The 27,789-nt window shown below is 38.6% G+C and overlaps 1 protein-coding gene across 5 annotated transcripts in view; it reads right to left on the minus strand.

Annotated features, from left to right (window-relative positions):
* Positions 1–5,530: 5,530 nt before the first annotated feature.
* Positions 5,531–27,789, minus strand: part of PDS5B (PDS5 cohesin associated factor B) — a 102,873-nt gene continuing 80,614 nt past the window's right edge. For 3 of the 5 annotated variants that reach the window (XM_035900562.1, XM_009644859.2, XM_035900568.1), the window contains 10 exons: positions 26,484–26,598; positions 25,987–26,119; positions 25,044–25,163; positions 24,777–24,839; positions 21,943–22,088; positions 19,913–20,018; positions 12,532–12,974; positions 12,339–12,440; positions 8,809–8,950; positions 5,531–8,003 (listed from right to left, as the gene is read on the minus strand). In XM_035900562.1, the coding sequence (XP_035756455.1) occupies positions 7,968–8,003; positions 8,809–8,950; positions 12,339–12,440; positions 12,532–12,974; positions 19,913–20,018; positions 21,943–22,088; positions 24,777–24,839; positions 25,044–25,163; positions 25,987–26,119; positions 26,484–26,598 (1,406 nt within the window). In that variant the 3' untranslated portion in view covers positions 5,531–7,967. The remainder of the gene's footprint in view (positions 8,004–8,808; positions 8,951–12,338; positions 12,441–12,531; positions 12,975–19,912; positions 20,019–21,942; positions 22,089–24,776; positions 24,840–25,043; positions 25,164–25,986; positions 26,120–26,483; positions 26,599–27,789) is intronic. The other 2 variants (XM_009644866.2, XM_009644873.2) reach the window with 2 other exon arrangements.

Here is a 27,789-nt window from a genome sequence, read left to right on the forward strand (position 1 = left end):
TCACAAGTTTTGAACAAGTTAATGAATTGAGTATGGATTTAAAGTGTTCTCCTGATACAACAAGTATTTCAACTAAACGGAATATGATAGCACTAAGCGATACAAGTTCTGTGTTACGGCCATCTCTCAACTTCCTTATTTTGGATAAACACAAAAATGGAAAGCAGGCAATGGATGCTGATCCAACATTAAATACCAGAGTTATACAAAAATAAACAGTAGAAGTAGCAGAGCAGCTTAGGAAGAAGAAAACAAAATTCATTTTTAGATCTTTGCAGATATCCCGTGCAGAATTAAGTGTAACATCCCATAACCCATTGTCACACATTTGTTGGGATAGCACCCAAGTACGTAATCAACAATTATGTACAGCAATTAAAAAAATTAACAGCAGCAAATAAAAGTTGCTGAAGTAATTTTATGAGTAACTTTTCCTGTTCCTTCCATGAATACAAGAAAATGGTCTGGCAAAACTTGATCTTCCTTACTGCAATAATCTGAATTTCCTCTCACGTTCCCACCAAAGGCTTGCTTCTTCCCTAATACAAACAGGAAGAAGTGAACTGAACTTCTGCCCAAATCCCTCCAAATTATTCCTCCTTTTGGTTTACGCTCCGTTTTGTATTCGGGAGCATAGAGCTGGCTACTTGGGCTTCAGGGGAGTCCTTACTTGACATTTCATCGGATAATGCAGGCCAGATATTGGAGTACAGATTTGCAATTTTGGAGATGTACTATAACCTTGGGAGGAGCTGGGTTCACCGGGTATTGGGAAACTGAGATATCAAAATGTAGCAGCAGTTCAGCTACTAGTTCTCTAGTTCAGCGACAGAACTTGTACACACCTTTTCCAATGCCCACTGGAATTGGGCCGTAGTCTGATGACTGCTTTTGTTTCACAGCCTAATGGCTGTGAAACAAGCAGCACGACGACTGCATTTAGAATCACATAATATCTCAAGTTGGAAGGGACCCACAAGGATCGAGTCCCTGCTCCTCGCAGGACTACCTAAAATGAAACCACCGTATGACTAAGAACATCATCCAGATGCTCCTCGAACTCTTGACAGGCTTGATGCTGTGACCGCTTCCCTGGGGAGCCTGCTCCAGTGACCGACCACCCTTTCAATGAAGAACCGATGTCTCAAACCAAGAAAGATTTAGAAACCTGGCTGGTTGGGGCCCACTGAAGACAATGACAAGCAGCAATGACTGGGGATAAGATGCACATTGTCCCCTCGGAGAGGACCTTTGTATGTGAGGGAAAGGCAGAACCATCCTAGGCTGCTAAGAAGGTACACTGAAATTAGTAGGAAAGACTGGGTCATCAGGGTTTCACAGAAAGCTGCTATGAAAAGAGGTCACGTTCAAAGGTGTAACGAGAGGCACTGTAGGAGACATGGTTACTGGTGGCTGTATATTGCTGTCTGCAGCGTGCACCTGTGCACTTGCTGTCTGGTAGCTTTGAGAGCTCTTGTTTCCCAATGGTTTATATCTTGGCCTCTCTTACCTCATTTTTAGTGCTGCATTAAATGGATGCTGCCTTACCCTTATCTTCCTACCCATGGAGGTTAGAATCCTCTTTTACCTAACTATGCCAAATCCCTCACTAATGCCGTTTGGCCTCAGCAGCAGCTATCACCCTCTTTCCACAAAGACCCTCTGGGCACTAGGCTCAATCCCATGCGTGTTTTTACACATATTTCAACGCTCCAATTGCTTCCTCCAAATCAAAGAAAGCAACATATCCTCACTTCTCAGCTCTTAAACAAATAATGATATCATCATCATCGCTAACTTTGCTTCCCTCAAGGCTTTCACCTTGAGTAGAAGACTCCTATCACTGGTCATCGGGTATCAAGTGACTGCTTTCCCATCTCGCTTATCTAATGATTCCCTACCCTTGACTCATCTCTCCAGCACCTTTCAAATTAATAGCTCATTTCTAGCACCCCACTTGTCACCCAGCACACCTCCACACACCATCATTTTTCCATCACCTAAACCATATAGAATATAGGAGAAGATAAATAGAAAGTAAATAAAGCCATCATTTTCCTCTCCCTCCTCCAGCTCTTATCTTTTGCAATGTTTGTGGAAGGCCAACAGTAACTGCCTTTTGGAGAACACACAAAGGCAGTTTCCACCGCCTTTCAGTACGCTTTAGGTCAAAGGCTCCAAAGAAATGGTGGTGCACGTTGGATTCTTGGAACACATTACTGCATCTATAGATATGGCTATATAAAAGAAAAACTCTCTGCTTAAAATGAACACCTTATTGTTTTATTAAATATGGATTAAAAACTCTTCTGTTCTTCAAAATATCTTTAGTTTACAAGAATTTAATTTTGCTGAATATAAACATACTACAAGGAACACAGAAACTTTAAAATAAGAACTACCAAGAAAGCCAGCTGTTCCAAACCAGACTATTTCAAGGTGCCGTGACTTTAGAAGAAAGCTGTTTTACATTATCAGCATGACTTCTCAACATATTAAAGAAAAAGCTTTTTAGGGCAAGAATGTTTCATTCTAATGCATTTTTTTATATTATAATACCAACAGAAGTTACTACTGCTTAGATTGTTACTAAATTCACGTGTTCTCTTATACTGTGTGTCATAATTTGAGCAATTGTCTATCGATAGAAAATAAAATGCAACAATACTGACACTTACAGACCCTAACATCTAAAACCTTCAGCTCTCTGAGTCTGTGCAGAACCACCTCACAAATTTGTGAACTGTGATTTTTTTTTAATAATCAAATTGCTTCCAAGTAAGGAGGCAGCATATTCGGTAATACTGCTTTGATTTTCAGAATACCGTGTTCCTTTGTATCTACATATGTGAGGTAGGGTACAAGCATCAGAAACACAGCTAGCCAAATAAAACACCTTATGTTGCCTATCCTCCAAAGAAACCATATGTGAAAACTAATTCCAATGTATTGCATGATTACTAAAATACTGATTGGCAGGGGTAGAAATATAGATTTGAGAGACTTTCTTCCTTCTTACATAGATAGGATACGATGCTGCCATCCCAAAAGAATATGTCTTCATTACAGAAATGAAAGTGCTTCTAAAAACCACATCATGACTGTAGCAAGGCACTGAAAAAAAATGCAAGCGTGAAACCCCTTCGTTACTGCATACACCCAGCCTGATCCTATGTTTATCCTGCCTATACAAATAAAATGGCACTTTGTGAGCTCTGTGCAGAGGTCAGATCTTTTAGACAGCAAAATCTGAAGAACTTATCATAGACCCCTAGAGGTCACCTAGTCCAACCCCCCTGCAGTGAGCAGGGACACCGCTAACTCAATCACGTTGCTCAGAGCCCCATCCAACCTGGCCTTGAATGATTCCAGGGATGGGGCCTCCACCACCTCTCTGGGCAACCCATTCCAGTGTTTCACCACCCTCACTGTAAAGAATTCCTTCCTTATATCCAGTCTAAACCTACCCTGGTTTAGTTTAAAACCATTACCCCTTGTCCTGTCACAGCTGGCCCTGCTAAAAAAATTTTCCCCACCTTTCCTATAGGCCCCCTTTAGGTACTGAAAGGCCGCAATCAGGTCTCCCCGCAGCCTTCTCTTCTCCAGGCTGAACAACCCCAACTCTCTCAGCCTGGCCTCATAGGAGAGGTGCTCCAGCCCTCAGATCATTTTAGTAGCCCTCCTCTGGACCCGCTCCAACAGTTCCATGTCCTTCTTGTGCTGAGGGCTCCAGAGCTGGATGCAGTACTCCAGGTGAGGTCTCACCAGAGCAGGGTAGAGGGGCAGAATCACCTCCCTCGACCTGCTGGCCACGCTTCTCTTGATGCGGCCCAGGGTATGGTTGGCTTCTGGGCTGCCAGTGCACATTGCCGGCTCATGTCCAGCTTTTCATCCATCAAACTTTAAAGCAAATTGGGTGGGGTTTTTTTTTGTATATCTATCCCAGTTTCCAACATTCAGCTTCTTACTTTTCCACTACCAACAAAATACCAGAAACTGTACTGTATGTAATGAAGCAGGAGCCCTAGGTGTGTTGGACAAACCAACTGACGCAGCAGGAAGTCTATTTCTGTCAGCATTAGGAAATTGCACCCAAGTTAGTAAACATCTTTTGCAAAGGCAACATCCAACAAAGATGCAGAGGCTGGAACAGCAGTCTGTAAGCGTAACAGGAAACAAGAACGCATTCAGGTTCTTCTGCTCCTCCTGATGGATGACTGGACAGAGGGTCTTGGTCAGGTGAATTTTATCATTTTGGTCCTCACAGAGCCATCAGATTAGCAGGATGGCCCTCTAGAATTCATCCTCATCATGTGTTTATAGAGATGCTGCCTCGGACAAACATGGTGGTATACCTGAATGTCTGTCTTCAAAAAATGCTTCATAAAATATGTACTGCACCTACCTTGATGAGGCAGAGATGTATCAATCTCTACAATACATATATGTTAAAAAAAATTAAATACAAATTTTAAAATATTTCTATCCACAAACTCAGAATTTTGTATGTCTGTTGTACATAGTTTTAAGATTGATGTAGGCTCTTTCCATTACGTGCCCTGTGGGCACAAGTGTTAGAATACTCAAACATATCAGTGTACTTGGTTTGGTACTTGTATTTGCATAGGACAAATGCATTTAAGAACTAACCCCACAGAACCACAGGGATGTAAACCTGCAGGATCCAAAACTTGTTGTGTGTGTTCACGAAAGCAGACTTTGATAATCTGTCAAAACTTACACATGCAAAAAAAAAAAGCAAGAAAACTGCACAAACCCCTCTATGCGAAGTTTGGTGGTGTTTTTTTTAGAATATCAGATTACAAATTCTATGCCAGAATGAAGTATTTAATCTTCAAGCCTAAGTTTTTTGCAAGTTACAAGTTGAGCATATACATTTTCAGTGGAAATATCTTTAATATGAATGCTTTTTCATAAATTCTAATGTTTTTGTTCATATAGATCAAAATGTCAAAACAGCAAATGTCAAAATATTTGAAAAAGGGTTCAATTTTGCTAGAAAACTAAGTCAATTGGCAGAGTCAAGTATAATTAATACAGGATTCTAGATTATCCTAGGTGGAAGAGGTATACTCGCACTAGAACTCTCAAGCAATTTCGTATTTCCTTCCTATTAGTGGATTAGCTAGCCCTAAATTATCTCCATTGGTGACAAAATCCCATGCTTCTGGAATCAGAGTGAATTATTCTTAAACACCAGGATCAAGGTTACAGTCACTGTTTGCATTTTAGATATGAACTACAGATCACTGGAAGTTTCCTGTTGCACTGCAGCAAGGAAAGGAAACGTAACACAAACAAGCTTAATCTGCTGCAAAGTACAGCAAGATACTTCAGTAATCTCATAAAAATTTCATACTGGAACTTGTTACAGTGAGTTCAATTTGATCTTTTAATGTAATACAGTACATTTTTATAAACTTAACATTATCATTGCAGAAGAGCATGCTAACTGAATGTTAGCAATTTATCTTTTATACATAATTATACTCTACTGTAGCTACTGTACGCAGATCTCAAAATGTTAGTACATAAAATATTCATTTTCTTTATATGAGATGAGAATGAACTTAGAAGAGGTTTGAATATAAGAATGAAATATTTGCTGTGCCTATTTCTCAAGAAATAATGAATTACACATTATAACCCAAGAAATCAACATTTAAATTGCAAAACTATAGTTTAAATTTACATTAAACATTACTGATCATAATGTGCATCAATATTCGATGAAGTTTAACCTAACCATGTTTATGCACATAAAGCCTCAAGAGTCTGCAGCAGTTTCAGCATCAGTTTTTCATATTTTTGTATAAAATGGAATTAAAGGTACATCTTCCATAAATGTTTTCAGTGCAATTCTGTCAAAGAGGAAAATATAAAGCTAGCTTTCAATCATTTTATACCATAAAAAAACCCCAACATCTTGCATTTGCACTGCTGAAGCATAAGTAAGCCAGTTCCATTGTGCCAACTATTTCAAAGTCAATTCAAATCAACCATAATTGCCTTTTTCGGCAGCATTTTCCCCATATCTGTATGTGTACACGCTGAAAAGCTGAATATTGGAGCAGGGGGAAGGGAGGGAAGTTAAGCTGAGGCAGAATAATCTAATTGTTTATAATAGCTTTTTCCATTGGTAACAAAAAAAATGCATAATGAAAAAATTCTAAAGGTTTCTTTACTAGTGATCTTATAGTTTAGAAAAGGGTAAATCCGCATCTTAGTATTATCCTTTCCTCTAATCGTTACAGGCCACCTTGCAACTATATCTTATTTATTGATGGATTATATGAAAATGCTCCATTATTCAATGAGATAAAATTTTCCTAAGTTAGAAACTGATTTTTTTCACATGTTGTCAGCTGTAGGGAACCAGAGAGGGAGAACAGCACCTGAAATAATGTGTGCCTGGCTAAGCATAGTGTAGTAACCTATACATTTTGGTTCAAAGACACAGTTTGTAAACTGTAAAACTGCATACAGGATACTGCTTTAAGTATTTTGTTTCGGTTTTTTTGCAGATTATACCTAAAAAAAAAAAACAAACCAAAAAACAAACTCTCTAATAAAAATAGAAATGGAGCACAAAATAAAAATGGAGTTTCATTCAAATCTTGAATACCTTGACTGCAATAATCAACAGCTGGTTATTCAACAAAACCTTAGCTCTTCATACCAAAAAAATTTGGCTCAAAAACCAAAACCAAAAAGGTACAATAAAAACTCTTAATAAAAGGTTCTCTCATGAGGCAACCTACCATATACTACTGCTAGATACGAGTTTCCAAAAAAACATTACATCCCATTTTCAGCACATTTTTCATAAACATGCAACTTCACTATAAAATACAAAACACTTGGCTCTCAAGAACAGCTTTATAAAGACACACTGCATCAATAAAATTTTTCTTTGTGATTAACTTTACATTGTAATAAGAACTGTATTTTCACTAATGTTTATATATCAGATTTCATATTATAATGTAGTAATAATTTGCTCTTTGTGAACTTCATGTTCAGAAGGAAATATCTATACACATTAACATACTAGACTATTAAAAACTCAGTTACAGAATTTTATTGATACAGTAGATTAATAAAAACTGATAGGGGAAGATAAAATGGGTAGGGTATTCAGTACATTATTTAATAACACACTTTTAAAATTAAAATATTTTAAATCCTTTTTGAATTTTCAATGCCACTAGAAGTCCAGAAAAGTCTGGCATCAATACTGAGGTGTAAAACAAGTCAAATAACTTCTTTCACAATTTGCATGTCTTGTATTATTCTATCCAACATTGTTCAACTGTAAAAGAAAGTAATTTAGCACCTCTGATGATAGGTAGGTGCCTAAAGGTAAACACTAGGTTAGATTCACGAAGGAAACAAAGACCGTTTTTCTTTTCTTCTTCTTCTCAACAAATAGTGGCAAAAGAAAGTGGCACTATTTGTTCAACTGTTTTGTTTTTTGTTTTTTGTTTTTTTTCACAGTTAAATGTCAACAAGAGTACAAATACGAACACTGACAGATATTGCTTGAGATCAATTTTCAAACTCTGTTCTTTTTTAAATCAATAGATCCGATAAACAGTGGGGTACTGTCAGTTTAAAGCCGCAGATAAAAGCTATACAAGCACTTTTGAAGTCAGAAACATTAAAAAAAGAACTATTTACAATTTTCTTCTTTAGTTCATATGTCTACAAAGCCAGCGCACATTACACTTCACAAAAATCCACAGTTAATGATATCAACATGTGTGTGGCTAACGCTTGTGACCTAGGGACTGCAAATGCAGGGGCGGTAAAAGTAAAATAGGTTTTGTCTTTTTTTTTTTTTCAGCAACCCCGTTTGTGCACTAACAGCTTCATTCAGTCTCAAGCTTTGTATTAAAAGCATTCTTCAAAGCTTTCACCTGGAAGGCTGATAACTACATGCTCACTCATCGCCTTTCCCTTTTAGAAGTTCTGCGACGGACCTGTTTGGAGAAAAAGTATTTTAAATGTTTTTACAGAAAAGTTTTGAAAAATTCAAGAATAAATATATTTTATAATGGAAACATTGCTTACTCTCACAATAAAGTTTGAGTAACTGTATACAGTGTCATTCATTCCTTATTTTAATCAGATACAAGTCTCAGTCAATGACCCTTGTTTGATGTGACTGAGCCTTTGTCCTTCAAGTACTCAAAAATAATCTAGTTTCCCTTTTCAGAGTTTTCATAGACTCAGATGCTCCAATCATCAGATGTGTCCAAAAGTGTGAAGGCATTCACAATTACATTTTTAGTATTACTACTAACATCACTAATGTATTTATATGAAATAAATATAAAAATAAACTTATTTTAACATCTTTACATATGCTGGCAAGAGAAAGTTTATGATTCTGCTCCAAGATTCCACACTTATTTTCCAGTACTATTCATTTTGTATTCCTGTTTTGTATAAAGCAGCGTTATTCACCATTATAATCTAGCTGAGAAGAATGGACATGAGTTGCCTGGAAGATAATTCCCATAAGGTACTACGCAACTCAGGCAGACAGATAACAAAAGCTATACAGAACAGAAAATTTAAGATGCTTGACAAAACCTGACACTTTGTAAGAAATGCACCTTCTCTGGGAAACTACAGTGCAGTACCACTACACAACAGCGGCAGCTGACAACCACTTAATTCATTTTCAAGGAGGAAGGTTAAGAACAGAAGTCATTCTCTAAGCATCAATACACTGAGGACACCACAAAGACTCACAAAGGAAATCTCAGGCATTTCTCTTACATTGATTGTGGAAACTTCCTCTTCTTCCATTACTTCTTCCTGGGGAATGTCATCACTGACAGGTGAACTACTCTGAAATACATCCATCTCTTCACTGGATTCATTCTCTTTGCTGGCTGCTTGTTTGGAACGTCCTGCACGGCTACAATCAGAAGAAAAATAAAGATCAGTTTACAGCATATGTATAGGTCTGCAAATGTATAAACCGTGCGAGAGCAAACATTCTACTTTACAAGAACAGCAGCCTTAAAAATTCGTGTTCTAGAATACTTCCACCTTACATACCTATCTAGTACATCCTTACATGAAATAAAAGAAGTGAAACTAAGAGGCTGAACAACAGCATTTGAAAACCAAATTATTCCAGAACAGAGGGCTAGGAATACATAGTTGAACAATTTTTGCATCTATAGACAAGACAGATTTTTCTCTTCAGTGCCAGAATACAGGCTAAAGAAGGCTGACACAACAGTAACGAGTGAACAGGAAAAGCCAAACAGACAGAAACTGAATACTTGGGCTTCTTTTCCCCCTTCTATTCAATTCCATGAATAGATGTACTCTACTTCCATAGGAGTTTATATGCAACAAAATTTGAATAACTATATTTTTACAGACCTAGAGGAACCCATAATGCTATTTATGAAATCAACACTGTAATGAACCTAAACGCAAATCTCCCAAGCCAGCTCATGCTAAGAGCTAGGGATAATCAGGATAACAATACCTTAATCAGGATAATCAAGAACAATCCGTCAACAATATCTTAAATTGTCTTTGTTAGTCATGAGAGCTGAACCACAAGCAAAACGCACCCATTTGCTTAAAATGAGAACTAGCACCACCTCAAACACTTAAAACAAAAGGAAAAGCCAACTAGGTACGTATCCAAAACTACACAGCTGCACCCACATTACCATTTTGGTTTGGGTCACTAGCACAGTTCAGAATCAAATCACTGAATCAAACCACTTATGCACTTTGGTTTGATTCACAAAGCTGTCTTGGTGCACCCGAACTAGGTGACTTTTTGGATTAAATTAAACCAGAAACTCTGTTCCAGGCAGACAACAAACACACTTCAATCCCCAGTGAGGGTGTACAGATCCAAAACAACTGTCCTCCAACAGCGTCAAACCACACACGTGGTAGCAATTTTCAGTCCTGAGAACCACACTAAAATCTGTACAAAATAAAATCTCTGAATTGTATACAGTAATTATAGTCCAGTGGGGTTTTCAGCACCAACCAACATGACATCCTTTGAAAAACAATACAAATTAGCCCAACTCAAGCTTTCCACAACTGACAGAAGCAACGGAATAGAAAAGTGTCGTGGTTTAACCCGGCTGGCAACTCAGCACCACGCAGCCGCTCGCTCACTCCCCCCCCTCCCTCAGTGGGATGGGGGAGAGAATCGGAAAGAAAATAAAAGGTTAGAGCCGAGGGCTGAGATAAAGACAGTTTAATAAGAGAAAATAATAATAATAATAATAATGAGGATGATAACAGAATATACAGAATATACAAAACGAATGAGGCACAAGGCAATTGCTCACCACCCACCGACCGATGCCCAGCCCGTCCCGAGCCGCGAGCAGTCCCCGAGCCGCGAGCAGTCTCCCCGCGACCGACCGACCGAACTAACCGCCCCCCCCAAGCATGACGTTATATGGTATGGAATAGCTCTTTGGTCAGTTTGGGTTAGCTGTGCTAGCTGTGCTGTACTCCCAGCTTGTTATGCACCTGGGCAAGCAGGAGAAGCTCAAAAAGTCCTTGAGTAGTCTGAGCACTACTTGGCAACAGCTGAAAACATCAGTGTGTTATCAACATTCTTCTGGTACTAAATCCAAAACACAGCACTATGCTAGCTACTATGAAGAAAATTAGCTCTATCCCAGCCGAAACCAGGACAAAAAGGAAACAGAAATATTTGCAAGCTCAGTTCATCTTTTCACATACCACAAAAATAAGCCAGTTCACATGCTAACTGGTAACCCAATCAGCTATCAGAAACAGGCTACACACTATCACCTCATAGGTAAAATCCCAAATTCTTATGCCAAATCCATCCCAAAGAGCCCAGAAAGTTTTAAGCATTTGGATTAAATATATTCTATCTTGTGGTACACGGTGCTGCTCAGTTTATCAACTTCCTTCAGTTAAAACTGCTGAGGATAAGTATGTAGAAAAGGGGAAAAGGTCTGACTACAATCCACTTTGAAGACTGAGTAATTACTGCGGTCTCACCTTTTTCCTCACAGATTTGGAAACTGGACGGTCAAAATTTGAGTGGTCTGACCACAAAAAATAAAAAATACACACAATATTTTTGTGGATGAAATCTGGAATAGACCCAAAACCTCTGAACCCTGAAAGAACTTATTGGGCTCCTCATGCCAGGAACAATGTATGTACGCATGAATGAGAGCTATGCCTGTTGCTGATCATGTGTACTGATACAGTTTACATTCTGTTTAAAACGGGGTAAAGAAACACACTGAGTTCACTGATCTCACTCAGAAGTGGATCAGAAGCCAGTTAAGTATTTACTAAAGGGAATCTTTGACAAATACCGCGTAGCACATCACCCAGCAAGAACTCGTTGGCATGTCTGCTTTGCATGGCAGTAGCAGCTTCCAACTCTTGTTCCGCTGCACAGGTAGCAGTGACTCCTGTAGTAACCAAGACAGTGTTGGGACCTGTGTTTCTGGTTACAGAAGAAAGGTCGAGATATCATGCGTGCAAAATGCCAGAACACGCGATCTGGTGTGCAACCATGATTTGAATTGGAGGTACAAGCTTGTTCAGACAAGGATTTTCAGTACGGGAAAAAACCCAAACCAAACCAAAACCAAAACCCAGTGGGCCAGTAAGTCCTGTCTACTTGTACATTTCCACTTTACATATATTGCATGTACATGTACAGAAGAGGTAGAGATACCTGTGGTTTCCTACAGTAGGCACAAGAAAATGAAGCTAGCCACAGAGTTTACCTTAATTTCGGAGCTCAATACGCCTCAGAATTTTCAAGAGCTACTATCCTTCATAGGCTGTAGCACATTTTATTCATTTGGAAACGATTCAATAAGGAGGCCACAAATTAGAAAGGAAGTATTAGTTTAAGGAGAATCGGAATAAACTTACTCTCCACAATACTGTTTCACCACAGTAACAATTTGATTCTTCCTCCCTATCCAAAACAAACGGGAGCACTTTTGCTCCTTGAAGTCCTGATAAAGCCCTATCTTCAAGGCCCTCATGTGCTTTAATTGACTTTTCTCCTAGAAGAGCAAAGCTACGTATATGCTACCTGAGCACATTCAACTTACTTGTAGCCTCTTGCTCTGGTTTGAGATGCTCTAGGAGAAGCAGCTAGGGAAAACATTTTAGAAATAACAATGACAATTTATTTTCTTAACTGTCAATTAAAGTATTCGGAAATATTTTCAGTAAATGATTGATTTGGTGCACAGAGGCATATTTTTAATTTTCACTAAACACAAATTTAGAAAATATTCACCACTTACACTTTTTTTTGCTGTGATGGTGGTGTTTTTGATGGCCTTCCTCGTCTTTTCTGTGGCGTAGACTGTGCTGATTCAACTGTACTAGTTTCAGATGGTTCTGCTCTGTTTTGAGGAAGACCCAAATTGCAAAGTATCAAATTATAACTAAAGTCCAAGGATAAAAAAGATGCAGCTAACAAGAAGACGGACTTACCTTTGCGGTGTTCTTTTCTGTGTCCTATTTTGCCTGCCTTTTGGTTTTTGTTCAATGTTTTCAGTTTGCCTTTCTTCCTCCTCCTCCTCCTCTTCTGCTGCAGCTGCTGGCGTTTGTTTTTTTTTGCTCCGTTTTGATGACTTTGCTACTGGTTCTTCCTTTGGTGTTCCCCCATTATTTGCTTTGGGAGGACGTCCTCTTCTCCCTTTCTTTGGTGGACTGTTCTGTTCATCCTCGCTTTCTATTACATCTTCTTTTAGTCTTTTTTCTTCTTGCCATTGCGTTTCATCAGATTCTGAAACAACTGCAGGTCTCTTCCTTCCCCGTTGACTACCTCTAAGTTTCTGCTCCTGACCCAGTTTATTCAGGTCATCTATGCTTAGTTTCTCTTCTGAATCTGTGATAGCCGTTTTCTTTCTTCCTCTAGGCTTCTCCATTTCTGACTGAAAAGGTAAGATTACATGTTTAAATTAAAAAATTAAACTGCCATATTAAACTGTCACATACACAAAAGCTACAGAAACGCCCCCCCAACAAGACAGAGAGTCTTCAAGTTACACAAGTTGCCTATTAAGATTGTCTACCACATCCATTTCAAAGTTCTTTGCAGAAATATAAACACATACATACATAAAAGATACATAACAGACAAGGAAAACAATTATTTAAAAGGTGAACAGTTAAAACACTGAAGTGTCTAGGGTCTTCCTCATTTGTATCCTCAGCGGTGGCAAACACAATTGGCTAGAACATCTGTAACTACATTTTTATCAATAGGAAACTATAGAGAGGATAGGAACTGTCAACTTGTGGCTTCAGCTCTGTTGTGAGCTGCAGGGTGCTTATGCCAAGCTCCCATGCTGGCAGTGGGAAGGCACTAACACAGTAAGACAGTGGGCAACCTGAATTTATAATTGAAGAATGGAAGCACAGGGATTAGTGGTAGCTGCCAAAGCACTGCTGTCAGAGCTGCACTAGGACTCAAGATTCTCTCTATGCAGAAAAAACCACCACCCAACCCGTAAAGGAATCATCAAATGGTTTGGGTTGGAAGGGACCTTTGAAGATCATCTAGTCCAACCCCCTGCCATAGGCAGGGACCTCTTCCACTAGATCAGGGTGCTCAAAGCCCCATCCAACCTGGCCTTGAACAGTTCCAGTGATGGGACAACTTCTCCAGGCAACCTGTTCCAGTGTCCTACCACTCTCACTGTTAAAAAATTTCTTCCTTATTGCAGTCTAATCTTACCCTGTTTCAGTTTAAAGCTGTTGCCCCTTGTTCTGTCACTACAGGCCCTGGTAAATGTCATTCTCAGTCTTTCCTGTAAGCCCCCTTTAAGTATTCAAAGGCTGCAATAAGGTCTCCCTCCAGCCTTCTCTTCCCCAGGCTGAATAACCCCAACTGTCTCAGCCTTTCTTCATAGGAGAGGTGCTCCATCCCTCTGACCACTTTTTGTGTCCTTCCTCTGGACTTGCTCTAACAGCTCCATGTCTGTCTTGTACTGGGGACCCCAGAGCTGGACACAGTACTCCAGGTGGGCTCTCACGAGAGCTGAGTAGAGGGGCAGAATCACCTCCCTCGACCTCCTGGCCACAATTCTTTTGGTACAGCCCAGAACATGCTTGGCTTTCTGGGCTGCGAGCACACATTGCTGGCTCATGTCCAGTTTTTCATCCATCAGTGATCCCAAGTCCCTCTCTACAGGGCTGCTCTCCATGCCTTCATCCCCCAGCCAGTATTGATACCAGGGGTTGTCCCAAGTCAGATGCAGGCCTATGCACTTGGTCTTGTTGAACTTCATGAGGTTCACATGGGCCCACTCCTTGTGCTTGTCCAGGTACCTCTGGATGACATCCCTTCCCTCTAGCACATTAAGAAAGGAAGAACATTTTTCTGAATCATAAGCTTTCAGAACAGAAACTATTCTGGAACTCAAGGGAAAAAAAAAAAAGAAAAAAAAAAAAAGGAGTTTATGACCGTTGGAAGAAGAGGTAGGCAACTCAGGAGGACTACAAGGATGTCATGAGTTTATGCAGGGAGAAAATTAGAAGGACTAAAGCCCAACTAGAACTTAATCTGGCTACTGCCGTAAAAGACAAAAAGTATTTCTATAAATACATTAGCGACAAAAGGAGGGCTAAGGAGAAGCTCCATCCTTTACTGGATGCGGGGGGAAACAGTGTGAGAAAATGGAAGCAGCGGAGAAATCCAAGCCAGCAAAGATAGTAATTTAGCACCAATTTACACAAAATGGAAGACGTAACAGGTGAAGGCAGCTTTAGTGAACCTGTGACATGTTCATCAGGACACGGTCACTCAATATTTCTAAATAATGAAGACTGAAAGTATGAGGGTATTTTTGTCAGAGAAAGAAAACTAGAACAGCGCTGAAACATAAATAAGAGGAAACAGGAAAGTTCTCAGCTAAAAAACTGAGTAGTCACATAGATGGCACACCAGAAATTTGGGCAGTTTAGGAATGAAAAAAGAGTAACTTCTCTTCAGACATAATTCAGCTTGAACTTTCAGCTACACTAGAAGGTAAAAGCCAGCCACAAATTACTAAATGAAGTAGGGATCAAATAATGGCAAGGGTTGAAGGATAAAGAAAAAGCTGAGGTACTTAATGCCTCAGTCTTTAATAGTAAAACCAGATGTTCTTGGCATACCCAGCCCCCTGAGCTGGAAGACAGGGAACAGAATAATCTAAGGGGAAACAGTTAGTGACCTGCTACACCACTTACACACACACAAGTCTACAGGGCCAGATAGGATCCACCCAAGGGTACTGAGGTAGCTGGCAGAAGTGCTTGCCAAGCTACTCACTATCATTTATCAGCAGTCCTGGCTAACTGGGGAGGTCCCAGTTGGCTGAAGGTTAGCAAATGTGACACCTGTCTACAAGAAGGGCTGGAAGGAGAATCTGGAGAACTACAGGCCTGTCAGTCTGACCTTGGTACTGGGGAATACTATGGAGCAGTTCATCTTGAGTGCACTTACCAGGCATGTATAGGACAACCAGGTGTTCAGGCCCAGTCAGCATGGGTTTATGAAAGGCAGGTCCTGCCGGACCAACCTGATCGCCTTTTATGACCAGGTAACCCGCTTAGTGGATGAGGGAAAGGCTGTGGATGTTTCTACTTGGACTTTAGTAAAGCCTTTGACACCGTTTCCGACAGCATTCACTTGGAGAAGCTGCCTATGGCTTGGACAGGAGTACTCTTCACGGGGTAAAAAACTGGCTGGGTGTCCAAGCCCAAAGAGTTGCGGTGAATGGAGTTAAATCCAGTTGGGGGCCGGTCACAAGTGCTATTCCCCAGGGCTCAGTGTTGGGGCCAGTTCTGTTTAATATCTTTATTAATGATCTGGATGAGGGGATCAAGTGCACCCTCAAGTAAGTTTGCAGGTGATGCCAAGTTGGGCAGGAATGTTGATCTGCTTGAGGACAGGCTCTACAGAGGGATCTGGGCAGGCTGGATTGATGGGCCAAGGTCAGTTGTATGAGGTTCAACAAGGCCAAGTGCTGGGTCCTGCACTTGGGTCACAACAACCCCATGCACCATTACAGGCTTGGGGATGAGTGGCTGGAAAGCTACTTGGCAGAGAGATCTTAAAGGTCTTTTCCAACCTAAACAATTCTATGATTCTTCACCTCTCCATGCTCTAGCTCTCTGAAATGCACAGTAAAGAGCCATAAAAAGGGCAAATATTTCAGTAAGCAGTTATTAGGGCCAGAAGGATTACACCAACCAACCTCTACCCCTGGGGGAAAAAAAAAAAAAGTAAAAAAAATTACCCACCTACCATTTTATGGGGAAAATGACTATTTCATTTTAGACCATGAAATGGTCTACAGTATTTCACAGTTTCATACCGATGTTTATTTCAAACTAACATGACCATATTTCAACAAACATTTATTATTATTTGCCACATTGCAATTTAATCTACATAATGACAGTTATGCCACTTAAAACCAGATTGAATGTGGGGGTTTTTTTCCTTCACATCTCTCTTGTGACATAAGATAGAGGTCAGCTTACAAATATATGTCTCCACTTGAGTCATAAAACCTGGCCAAGAAAAGCAGAAAGAAAAGCTAGAAAAGGATGAAGAAAAGAAAAACTAGAAGAAAGGACAAATAATTACATTAGAAGAAAAGAAAAATGTTTGAACAGTGATGACATCACCTGCCAGTTCATTACTTCACTGACAAAACTGTTTATCTAGATCAGTGACATCCTCATTCTTCCCTGTTCTATTTGCTTTTGCAGTGATTGTGCACATCTGTCACAGCAGCTGCTTTTACCAGGTAAGTAGTTGTAGCCATGTTTCAAAGTAAAATTCCTCCCTCAGGTTAAACAGTATCCCACAACCCTGGAACGAACATGTTACTCTATGATGTAATCTGGACAAGTATCCTGGATAATGACATCTTTAAAACATGGAATTTCTGGTCCCCAATTAAAATTCTGCTCCTCAGCTCCAAAAAAAATGAAAAATGAGTTCTAAATCAATAACCTTAAGCATCTTGCTTACATAGTCAAAGTGAGATACAAATGCCCGGAAAAGTACTTGAAATACTAAACTGTTTTTGCTTTATCACTTAGCTTTGCATGTTACCAATTCAACCTAATGCTTCTAAACATGACTTGCATGCCAGCAGCTGTTTGGACTCTCAGACTTCTCAAGGCTTACAGCTGAAGTGACATATCCATACAGGCAGCATCAGAAGTGTTATTTTTTTTGACAAGAAATTCCCGATTTTCCTGGTTTTGTTATAAGCCGGTTTGCTTTTCCCACAAGATACCGCAGCATAAGATGGTTATCTGCACTTCAAGATAAGCAGTAATTCAGGACATTTTTACTAAGCAGTAGCTTGTGTCCCAAGCAACCTAGAAAAAAATGCAACAGACTGACATAATGGGAGAATAGAAAAATGTCAGAGACTGTAAAAAACCCAATAAAGTAGCGGTGACATCAGATATAGGACATCCTTAATGCATTCTAGAAAATCCAATTGCAACAAATCTGATCTTGTTTGTGTGTTACTTTTTCATGCATATTGCAAATACCACAAAATTTACAGACTGCCAACTGTTATGAAGGCACAAAACCCCAAAATTTACTGGTGGTATGTGAAATTCTTATTATTCCAAATGCTCTTAAAATTACAATACAACTATAATTTTCTTTAGTAGTTTATTTTTCAATATTCTGATACAGGTCTAAACACTGCTTGAGACAATAGTTAGCCTGTTTATAATGTCATTAACATATTAAAGCACTACATCTGAGTGAGAGTCCAAACGAGTTTTGATATCATCATTAGGAACCTTTAGCGTTACTGATCTACAAAAATACATGATCCACGAGTAAGAATTAGTAAGGACAAGGCTACCACTTTCAAAGGCCTGCCGCTCTCAAAAGCATTGGTCAGAATAGAATTGGAATAGGAGCAGAATATTTTCAGCTGGAAGGTACTTACAATGATCATCTAGTCCAAATGCCTGACCACTTCCAGGCTAACCAAAAGTTAAAGCATATTACTAAGGGCACTGTTCAAATGCCTCTTAAACACTGACAGGCTTGGTTAGTGGTCATTCACTGAAATCTCTCCGAGATAGACACAGGTAATTTCTTCTGAATGATCCTAACACTGTAGAAGAGCGTATCAATGACACCATTCTGCTACCCCTTGGGGTTCAATGTTCTTACAGAACAGTTCATTTATCTAACAGCATAGGCAATTTGCTTGTTAATCATTAAGACTATTTTATGTCCTATGAGATTGTACGGGTCTGTAAGTATCAGTTAACTGGCTCGCTTGGCCCTAAAAGCCTGTTGAAGACCGTATTATGCAGAAACAGCTTTAATATCATGCTGCAACTCCTACTTGTGATACCTGGTATTCAGAACCAAGCATTTTCCTGCCTTCACTGCAGTGCAAGTTGCATGCAAGAAAACAGCATCCATATGACTATTCAGATAACTCTTCCTTGAAATCCCATCTCAAGTCATGATGCCCTCCTGGAATTCTATGTAACCAGGAGAACAGTTGCTGTTCCTTACAGCTGTTTAAAGGAAAACACAGCTGGCTGGAAAAGGAGAACAAGCCTTAGCAGCACTGGTGATGGGACAGTACAAAAAAAATGTGAAAATTATAATGCATCAACACTGTAATGAGGTATTATCACTTTGCTAGCTATGAGCAAGAAACAATATGTGATAGACTTTTACAACCTCAGAAGGCAATCTGAAATTTCAGACAGGTTAAACCTCTCCCTCAAAACTCCAGTACAGTTGATCAGTCTTAAACTAATCCAATTCATTCTTCTAAAGCTGTATTTCAACTAAACATCAAGAATACACACACACACAAAAATCTCTACTATATATTGGAGGACTGTCATGGTTTAACCCCAATTGGCAACTACATACCAGACAGCCGCTCACTCACCCTCCCCCTACCCGCGGTGGGATGGGGCAGAGAACTGGGAAGGGGGAGAGGAGGAGTAAAACCCATGGGCTGAGATAAAGGCAGTTTAACAGGACAGCAAAAGAAGACAAAATAAAGAATTATTAATAAGTCATAAAAGAATATACAAAACAAGTGGTACACACAATGCAATTGCTTACCATCCACTTACTGATGCCCAGCCCGCCCCCAAGCAGCAGTCACTGCCCCCCAGCCAACTTCCCCCAGTTTATATACTGAGCATGACATCATATGGTCTGGAATAGCCCTTTGGCCAGTTGGGGTCAGCTGTCCTGGCTGTGCCCCCTCCCAGCTTCTTGTGCACCTGGCCAAGCATGGGAAGCTAAAAAGTCCTTGACTTGGTTTAAGCACTACTTAGCAACAACAAAAAACATCAGGGTGTTATCAACATTCTTCTAGTACTAAATCCAAAACACAGCACTATGGCAGCTACTATCTATCCCAGCCGAAACCAGGACGGTAATAGAAGTGCAAGGAAGCTATTAACTTAAAAAGTGTCCCAAATGCTTCGTCACCAAATTCTGAAAATGAGACAAATAGTGGACTAATTCTCATCAATCTAGGCCTAGCAGACTCAACCCCATCAGTATTACCAATATCCTGCAAGTCATAACTGGTAATCTCAAAAGTTTACAGAAGTTGTCAATATGATGCAGAAGTATGTATGCATGTAGTGTACAAATGAAAAACAGACAAGCTGAACCTTTTTTTCATTGCATTTTCATATCTAACTCTAAACACATTTTTCCAGTAGTTTACAACATCAATTCAGTTTCATGTTTCAGCATATTTTCTTGAATGATATCAAGTATGATCACATTTTTATTTTAAAGTCCTGGTGACTTAAAATGAAATATTTGCAATGCAACCAAACAGCTCACCCTTACAAGATCAGAGTCGTCCCTTTTGTCAGTTTTCTTCCCTGGTAAAGGCGAAGCCAGTGCAAATTCTTCATTTTCACTGTGGTCCATTTCAGTACTGTCAAGCCTAGAATGAATAAACACTTATTCTCCTCATTGTTATTATAATACAGTGGGTAATCATTTTAAATACTCTCTCTCTATATATAGTTTTTAAATTATTAATTTATTAGTATTTAAATAATAAATATTTATTTATTTATTTATTTTTTAAGAACAACAACCTTCACAAGAAATATATTCCTAGACAATAAACAAAGATCCTTACTGATTTACAAGAGATCTGTGTGTTTGTGTACATTTGCATACACTTTCATATACCAATCAAAGATACCCACAGACAGACCAGCCAAAGCACACACACTTTCCTATGGTGAGGTTTAGGCAATAAATCTGCTGCTTTAAATTTCAGACACCAGTTCACGCCTCAGCTTTCTGTTGTTATTTAGGGCAGCAGTTTCATTTTTATTTCAGTTTCTACATGTGTGGACAATAATACCTCCTGCATATGTAAAACACTGAGACCCACAGATAAAAGGTAATATACAAAAGCCATTTTGTTTCATCTGCCCTGGGGTAGGTAGAAGCAACATTTTTAAATAACAGTGCACATTTTTTTAATGAAAAGAGATATACTATGCGCTGAAATGAAAAGTGGTATCCAAATATACAAACTCTTAACTCCCTGGCCTAGGCACTGCATAGACTGAGACATTCTCACTCCTGCAGGTATAAAATCTGTAATAATTGTGACATAATCAGAAGATCAGTTTTTATACATCAACTTAACAGATGCAAGCTTGCCTGCATATATTCAATCAGACTGAATTGGAAATACCATTCACACTGAACCATTACCATCAGTTATAAAGGACTTTTCTTCCTCTTTGTTATTTCCACCCAAAACACTTATCAGTTTAACTTAGGTGAACTGGGGAGAAACCATGAAGATGACAGAACATGTCAGGCTGTGAGTGCAGCAGCTTTTTTAAATTAACTGTATGTAGAACAATATTGGTCTCAGATTCATTCCACTGGATATAGAGAAGAATCTGGATTCCAGCCTCTCTTTAACCAATGTATTTCGGCATGTGAACCTGCATGACTTGTAAGAAATAAGCCTTTCTGTGGACTTCCCATGGAGTTAAGTAGTATTTCTTGTAAAACACTGCACTACATTTAAAATTATTATCTTACATTAAATAGTCAGAGTACCAAATGAGAGGTCTTATTTCCAAACAGAACAGAAATCCTCACAGTCTTGAATTAATGCGATAAAATATGAATAGCGGGGGCTATGCAATCTCTAAATGTCTGTAGAAAAAAAATTAATGATGTGGCTTTCAGTTAAATAAAATGAATGTAAGAAGATACAATAACTGATTAATAACCTAAAAAATTGACACAAAATAAGCTATAATTTACGACAGATAACTAGAAGGACTTCCCTTCTAGTTACATTACAGTACATTCCCCTCTCCATCACATAAGGAATCTAAAATCCAAAAATGTTTATGTGCAAAGTCCAGCAAAGTGCAGGACAAACTTATGGAGGAGGAAGTCACTCATGTGAGATGAACACAATGGCCTACCTGTCCTCACTGTCTGTGACGGTGCTAACATTACAGCAGGCCACAAGGTTCCTAGGAACTGCAGATGTATGTATACATGCACACGCACATACACATGTGTATACATACACATATATAAATTGGGGAGATATATATATGAAAAATAAACATAAAGCTCTCCTTCCCTCCTACAGCCAACTCTGGATGATTCTAGTTTTTTGGGCATTTTGTTTTTAAAGCAAATTTATTTCTGGGGTTAGATAGCCAAATTCATGGTTTCAGTTATACCCATGTGGTACTATAATTTACTTCAAAATAAGATAATAGAATTCTGTTTCTCACTTAGAAAACACTGTAGAAATATTCAAAGTTTCCATTACAAATACTTGAAATATCAAAGCTCCTTTGTTGTCTACCAACCTCCCTTTGATCCTTCCTGGAGAGCTTGGATTTGAACTGCTGCTGGCATTGCTTACAGTTTCCATTCGTGAAGATTTGGATTGAGACTGCTTGCCTGCTGACGAAAGAGGCTTATTAACTGCTCCAAGAACATTGGCTGCTTTGGGCTGAAACCAAAAATATATTTCCTTTATTTTAAGCTACACATTTAGATATTGTTAACAGGTACTATGCTTAAAATATTCACAGATTTCACTTGCTGCAATCAATATCTTATTTTAACACAAAGCTAGAAACATTTTCACATGAAAATTACCACAGACACCAGAAGGAAGCTGACAAAGCTGTAATCAAATAAGCTAGCTGCCTACGGTATTCTTCTCTCTACCCTTCTATTCAGTCCTCTTCTCACTCGTAGTATTGAGTGCTCACCTGACCTTGCAGTAAGCCACTTCAGGACTTTTTGTGCAGTTTGCTTTTTGCTGATCTAGCTGCCTGAACCAGCTCACCATTTGGATCAGATAAGCATCTGTACTGGCAAAAGAGAAATATAGCAGCAGGAGAGCCCTTTCAGCAAAGCAGCCATCAAACTGGCTTAGCTGTACCAGCAAACCACACTAGTTTCAACTGGGAATGGATGAATGCCTCAAAATACCAAAGATTCTGATGCTTCATGCACAGATTTTAAAATATTAGGCTCTTAATAGGTCCCAACATTTCCAGACACTAGTGAGTTTCAGGTTATCTGTTTAAATGGGTTATCTTTCAGACGTGCCAAATACCTTCAGCTCATACTAACTTGTGAGAGAGTTGAAAGAGTTCAGTTACTCCTAAAGAGAATACACCTTTATGCCAAACACCAACTTACAAAAATGTTGAATTAAAAGACAATCCCCCACATTTCTCATTATCTAGGATGATCTGTCTTCTATTGCAATATTAGATTCTAGCTATATCTAAAGTTAGTGACAGCTAAAAAAAGTTCAATGTGCACATCACAGCAGCTTTAAGTGTTCCTCTTTTCAGAGATGTGCACCATGGATGTGCTGGTTATACCTTTTATAGCCAGAGGAAACTTTATACTTAAACCAAAGAGTCACTCTGCACTGAGTACAAGAAAAAAAGCATTTTCTTGCAAAAAATAAACCTTGGAGAAAAAAATCCAGTCTAAGGATTTACATCTATTAGTTTAGAACTTAATGTTAATCAGTAAGTGAATACAGAAAGAGCTCCGAAGCAGAGGAGATGTTCACTCTGCACATTCACACTGGACTGGACTTCCTACTAAGGAGGGCCAGACACTAGCAGGGCCTGCACTAACAGTTCCTCCCTTACCACAGAACCTACACTCAAAGCCTTACTGCCCTCAAATATTATTCCCTGCTCATATCCACCCCACTAACATCCACTCAAACTAGTCTTCCATTCCCCAAAATAAGACTCCCTAGACCAACTCTCATTCCACATTGCTCTCATGAAGCAAGTGAAAATTTTTGGTTGTCAAATACACCTCTGCTGTTTGTTACAGAAGTTCAGAACAACACAAAGGAGCTAAAGTGTCTGGTGCTAGAAATTTAAAATACAAAAGCTACCTTAGGATTCAAAATAATTTCAAATTAGGATATGAGAGATATGAAGAAACTGGAGAGAGTCCAGCAAAGAGGCACTAAGATGAAGATGGGACTGGAGCACATGTCATATGAGGGAAGTCAGAGAGCAGTCTGAGAGGCTTTGGACAAGATGACCTCCAGAGGTCCCTTCCAACCTCAAACATTCTGTGATTTTTCATGATAGCATAAACCATGTTTCTTGTCTAATATTGTCACAGTACACTTAATATATTAAGTTTGCAACAAACTAGCAAGAATGTTTTATGTCAAAAACTGAATGAGAGAACTTAATATTGACTACTGATTGGAAATTGGAATACACACAACTTCCTTGTAAAACCTTTTGCGTCTTCAGTAAGAAGTGAATCTCTAATCCAGAGTTTAAGTACTCAAATGTGCAAGACAGTGATGATATATTCCAATCAATAAATGTTGGCTTTCGACTTCTAATCAAAAAGATGTTCCTGTATGTATGCTTTTTTTCCTGCCATGCATTCCTCCTCTATTAGTAAGTTACTAGCTGGCAGCTCATGCTTCATTAGCAAAGTTAAGGGTAATGAAGATGCTGCGCTTTTATTTCTTTTGCAAGGTAGTCAATGAATGTTCTCCTGTAATCTAGACACATTAATCCAGATGAAAACCACAATTTGTCTTGTCCTTTACTGGATTTTAATTTTATTTTAAAGAGTACCTAGGTTTAATTTTAGTGAAGAAAGAACACTGCTATTCAATACAATGCATATTTAGAAAGAACAAATTAATATAACAATAGAACAGTCAGTTATCTTTTAAGATACTGTAAAATGGTATTCAGCTTTGTCAAAGATTAATTTATGTGATTTAAAAAATAATTTATATTAGAGATTTCCATAGCTGTCACTTCGTATGCAATATTTTACTCTTCTTGGAGAAAAAAAGTTTAACCATTTTGCAAACTTGTCAAATATTATGGGGTGTGTGTGTGTGTTTGACTCTCTTTTTAAAGACAGTAGGCTTTAGCTACTGTTACCACAAACTCAGCATAGACAGCAGCAGTTTTCCCTTCTACCTGTCTCTTTCTCTCTATCTGTTTACTAAACTTTGGCTTATAAATCCTTTGGGCAGAAACAATGTATTTTCTTAAACTTGAAGTGTTTAATTAACTACATGTTAGTTTTCTTTAAAAACAAACAAACAAACCAACCAAAACCACAAACACAGCACCAAAACCAAAACCACAACATCCCTTCCCCCACCACTGCATACCTTTCCAGGAGTGAAAAAAGACTTCATTTCCGGAGGAAGATAATTTTTGGTGTTACTGAAATTCTGTAAGGGGGTAGAAGAAGTCAGTGTGTGTACACTACATATACATAGTTATGAAAAAGTATACATACATACATTTTCAACTACATTATAATATGGCGAAGTCTGAACTTACAAGAACTATTAAAAAAAAAACCCAACCCTGAATTACAACTAACAAAAATTTAAACAGACTTATCTCAAGAAAAATTAAATGCCAAGGTATACCTTGTCAGGTTGAGTAAAATATCTGGCTGGAAGTACAGGGTCTTTAGGGGATTCCAAACTGTATGTTGTACTCTTTGACATAATGATATTCATTGCAACATCACAGACTGTATAGAGTTTCTGTAAATAATAACATTTTAAAAAACAAACAAATAACACTTTAGAAGTTAATTGCAAATCTTGACAAATGACAGCATCTTTTGAGCACAGACTACAAGAACTCAGTTTAAAAACAATCTTCTTAAACATTTAACATCAACTTGCATCTTAACCACTGTATCAGAGGGTACTAAAACATAGGAGCAAAAGACAAAAGCACTGTAGGCTCAGCAGTTAAAGAGAGCCAGATTTCGTGATCTTTCTACACTTAAGAATAGTATATGCCATGGTTTCAAAGACAAAACCAAAGGGGAAAAAAAAGAACCAAAACCAAAAAACCCCCACCTCATCTCTGTGGAAAAGGCAGAAAAGTGACAAATCTGTTCATTATGTGATGCAAAAACCTCAAAACCAAGATCAGGGTTGATACATTCACTACACAATACACACTGCAGATATCTAATGCATGTATTTTTCTTCCTATACTAAGTTTACTCTTGCACTTCTAAAATGAAATATTACAAAGGGCTAGTAGGTGATTTAAGCAGTAAAAATTATGGTTTGCATATATTTAAAGTTAGCATTTAATAATCTTACTGAGACAGAAACAGAAGGGCTGCAAACTATTACAACTCCCTTGCAAATGTGCAAGATCTACTGAAGCACAGAAAAATAACTGTCATCTAAACTATAATAAATATAATCATTACAGTACACAAAGCATCATCTTCCACACACAAATCCATTTGAAAACATTTTAAAGTTGGTGCGTAAATGAAAAGCTACTCATTTCCAGACGCAGGCCAGAATTAAATGCAGTTTCCAATCAAAAAGTATCACCTACTTCATTCATTTTTGGATCATCTGGTCCTTGAGCATCTTTAGTCTGTTTGATATTTTCTACCATTTTTCTGATAAACGCATGACTATTGTTTTCATTTTTAGCCATCAGTATTTCCAGAATGAACCACAGGCACCTAAAGAAGAAATGCAGTACTCCTCATGAATAAAAATGCAAAAGAAATTCTTTAAAAAAAGCACACTTCAGAAAATGGATTACTCTACGTTTTACCAGTATTACCAGTCTAAGTCTGGGAAACCAATTCTTTAGGAAAAAAGAAATGAAGGTGGGATGAGCAGAAGGTGAAGGTTCGTCTGTAAAATATCACAGAGTGCTAAAAAAGCATATATATACTATTTCTCACAATATTGTACAGAAATAACTGCCATCATTATGTGTACTGGACAGTGTATCAGGGTACCACAATGAATTAAAATTTCAGTTGGAATAAAATTAGATCGTTTTAACCCTAGAAATAGCACTATTAAAAGTAGTCTTACTCTTTAATGTCCTTGAGTTGTTCAATGTCCTGGACTTTGACATAATCTGGGTCATGAGCTAGAAGATGGATAGTATAAGGAACAACATACTCTGGTAGAAGTGACAACAGTTTCTCTGAAAAGCAGAAGAAAGATGCATCAGAAGACTACATATCAAGAAATATGCTTTTCTACTACAGAGGAAAGAGCAAAATTTAAGGTCAGCATAAATTAATGTAAGTATAGGCAAATGTGGGCCTATCATTTCTTTATCTGCATCTCACAGTTGATGTGCAGATGTTTCATGCATGCAAAAATGAAGATATTTAAGTTTCTCACTCAGGGCTGCATATTTTCTAGCTACCTTGAGAATACAGCTACAGTCACTCCCTACTCCCAATCCTTTCCTCAGTTCAAAGCCTGTATTCTGAAAGACTTTGAAAAACAGAAGTGAGGACTGATCACAAAATCCACGTTAATGGCAAGATGCAAGACCAGCACAATTGCAGGATAAGCTGCTATTCTTTCTTTGGACACTGCAGTGTACAGCCTTGCTGCCAACAGAACAGAAAGAGATGCCCTTTGCAGGGGCTTTGCAGTAAAATTGCTACAGTGTTCTCCAAACCCACAGCCTACCTTATCTGTTTAAAGAAGGGATAGGAGGTAACATGAAAGCTGTAACAGAGTACTAGCGCACCGAGTTTGAAAGGCTCAATCCCACTTGAACAGAGCAGCACAACTGAACTACAACATTCAAAGCATTCAGAAATTTTTCTAGCATCCTCCAAGGCTTGTAAGTATTCTTAAGCAACGACTGCAGGAGAAAGTCTTTCCTACATCATGACAGTGGGATGGCCTATTTTCCTCAGGGATTCAAAAATTAAGGATTGTTGCCAAAGGCCCTCTCATAGTTATGATCACAAAATACACATTCCATAAGTTAACAAACAATTCCTCAAGTAACCAACACTATGCAGAGAGAACTTTAACACCTCAAATTTTGATGACGAAAATCAGAACGAAAAGGTCATATCCCACAGGGCAAGGACAACAAAAAGACAAGTTGTACGCCAGAAGTCAAAAAGAATTTTGCAGAAAACGTCCACACTGCTTTCTTTAGCTTAATGACTGAGAGGAACTAGAAGATGCACAGCACACCTAAATTATTAAACCTGTATCCTGTGCAACAGGCAAGACGGTAGCCAAGGCAGGCATGCTAGTATTCTATGTATATTACTATGGTACAAGCATGTGATCTCGAGTGCTTGTGGCAAATACAAGGTCATAGTAGCAACATACCTATGGATAAACACTTGAACATAAATTC

The sequence above is a fragment of the Egretta garzetta genome, unplaced genomic scaffold, assembly GCF_000687185.1.
Source record: "Egretta garzetta isolate BGI_Z169 unplaced genomic scaffold, ASM68718v1 scaffold40, whole genome shotgun sequence".
NCBI classification, from domain to species: Eukaryota; Metazoa; Chordata; class Aves; order Pelecaniformes; family Ardeidae; genus Egretta; species Egretta garzetta.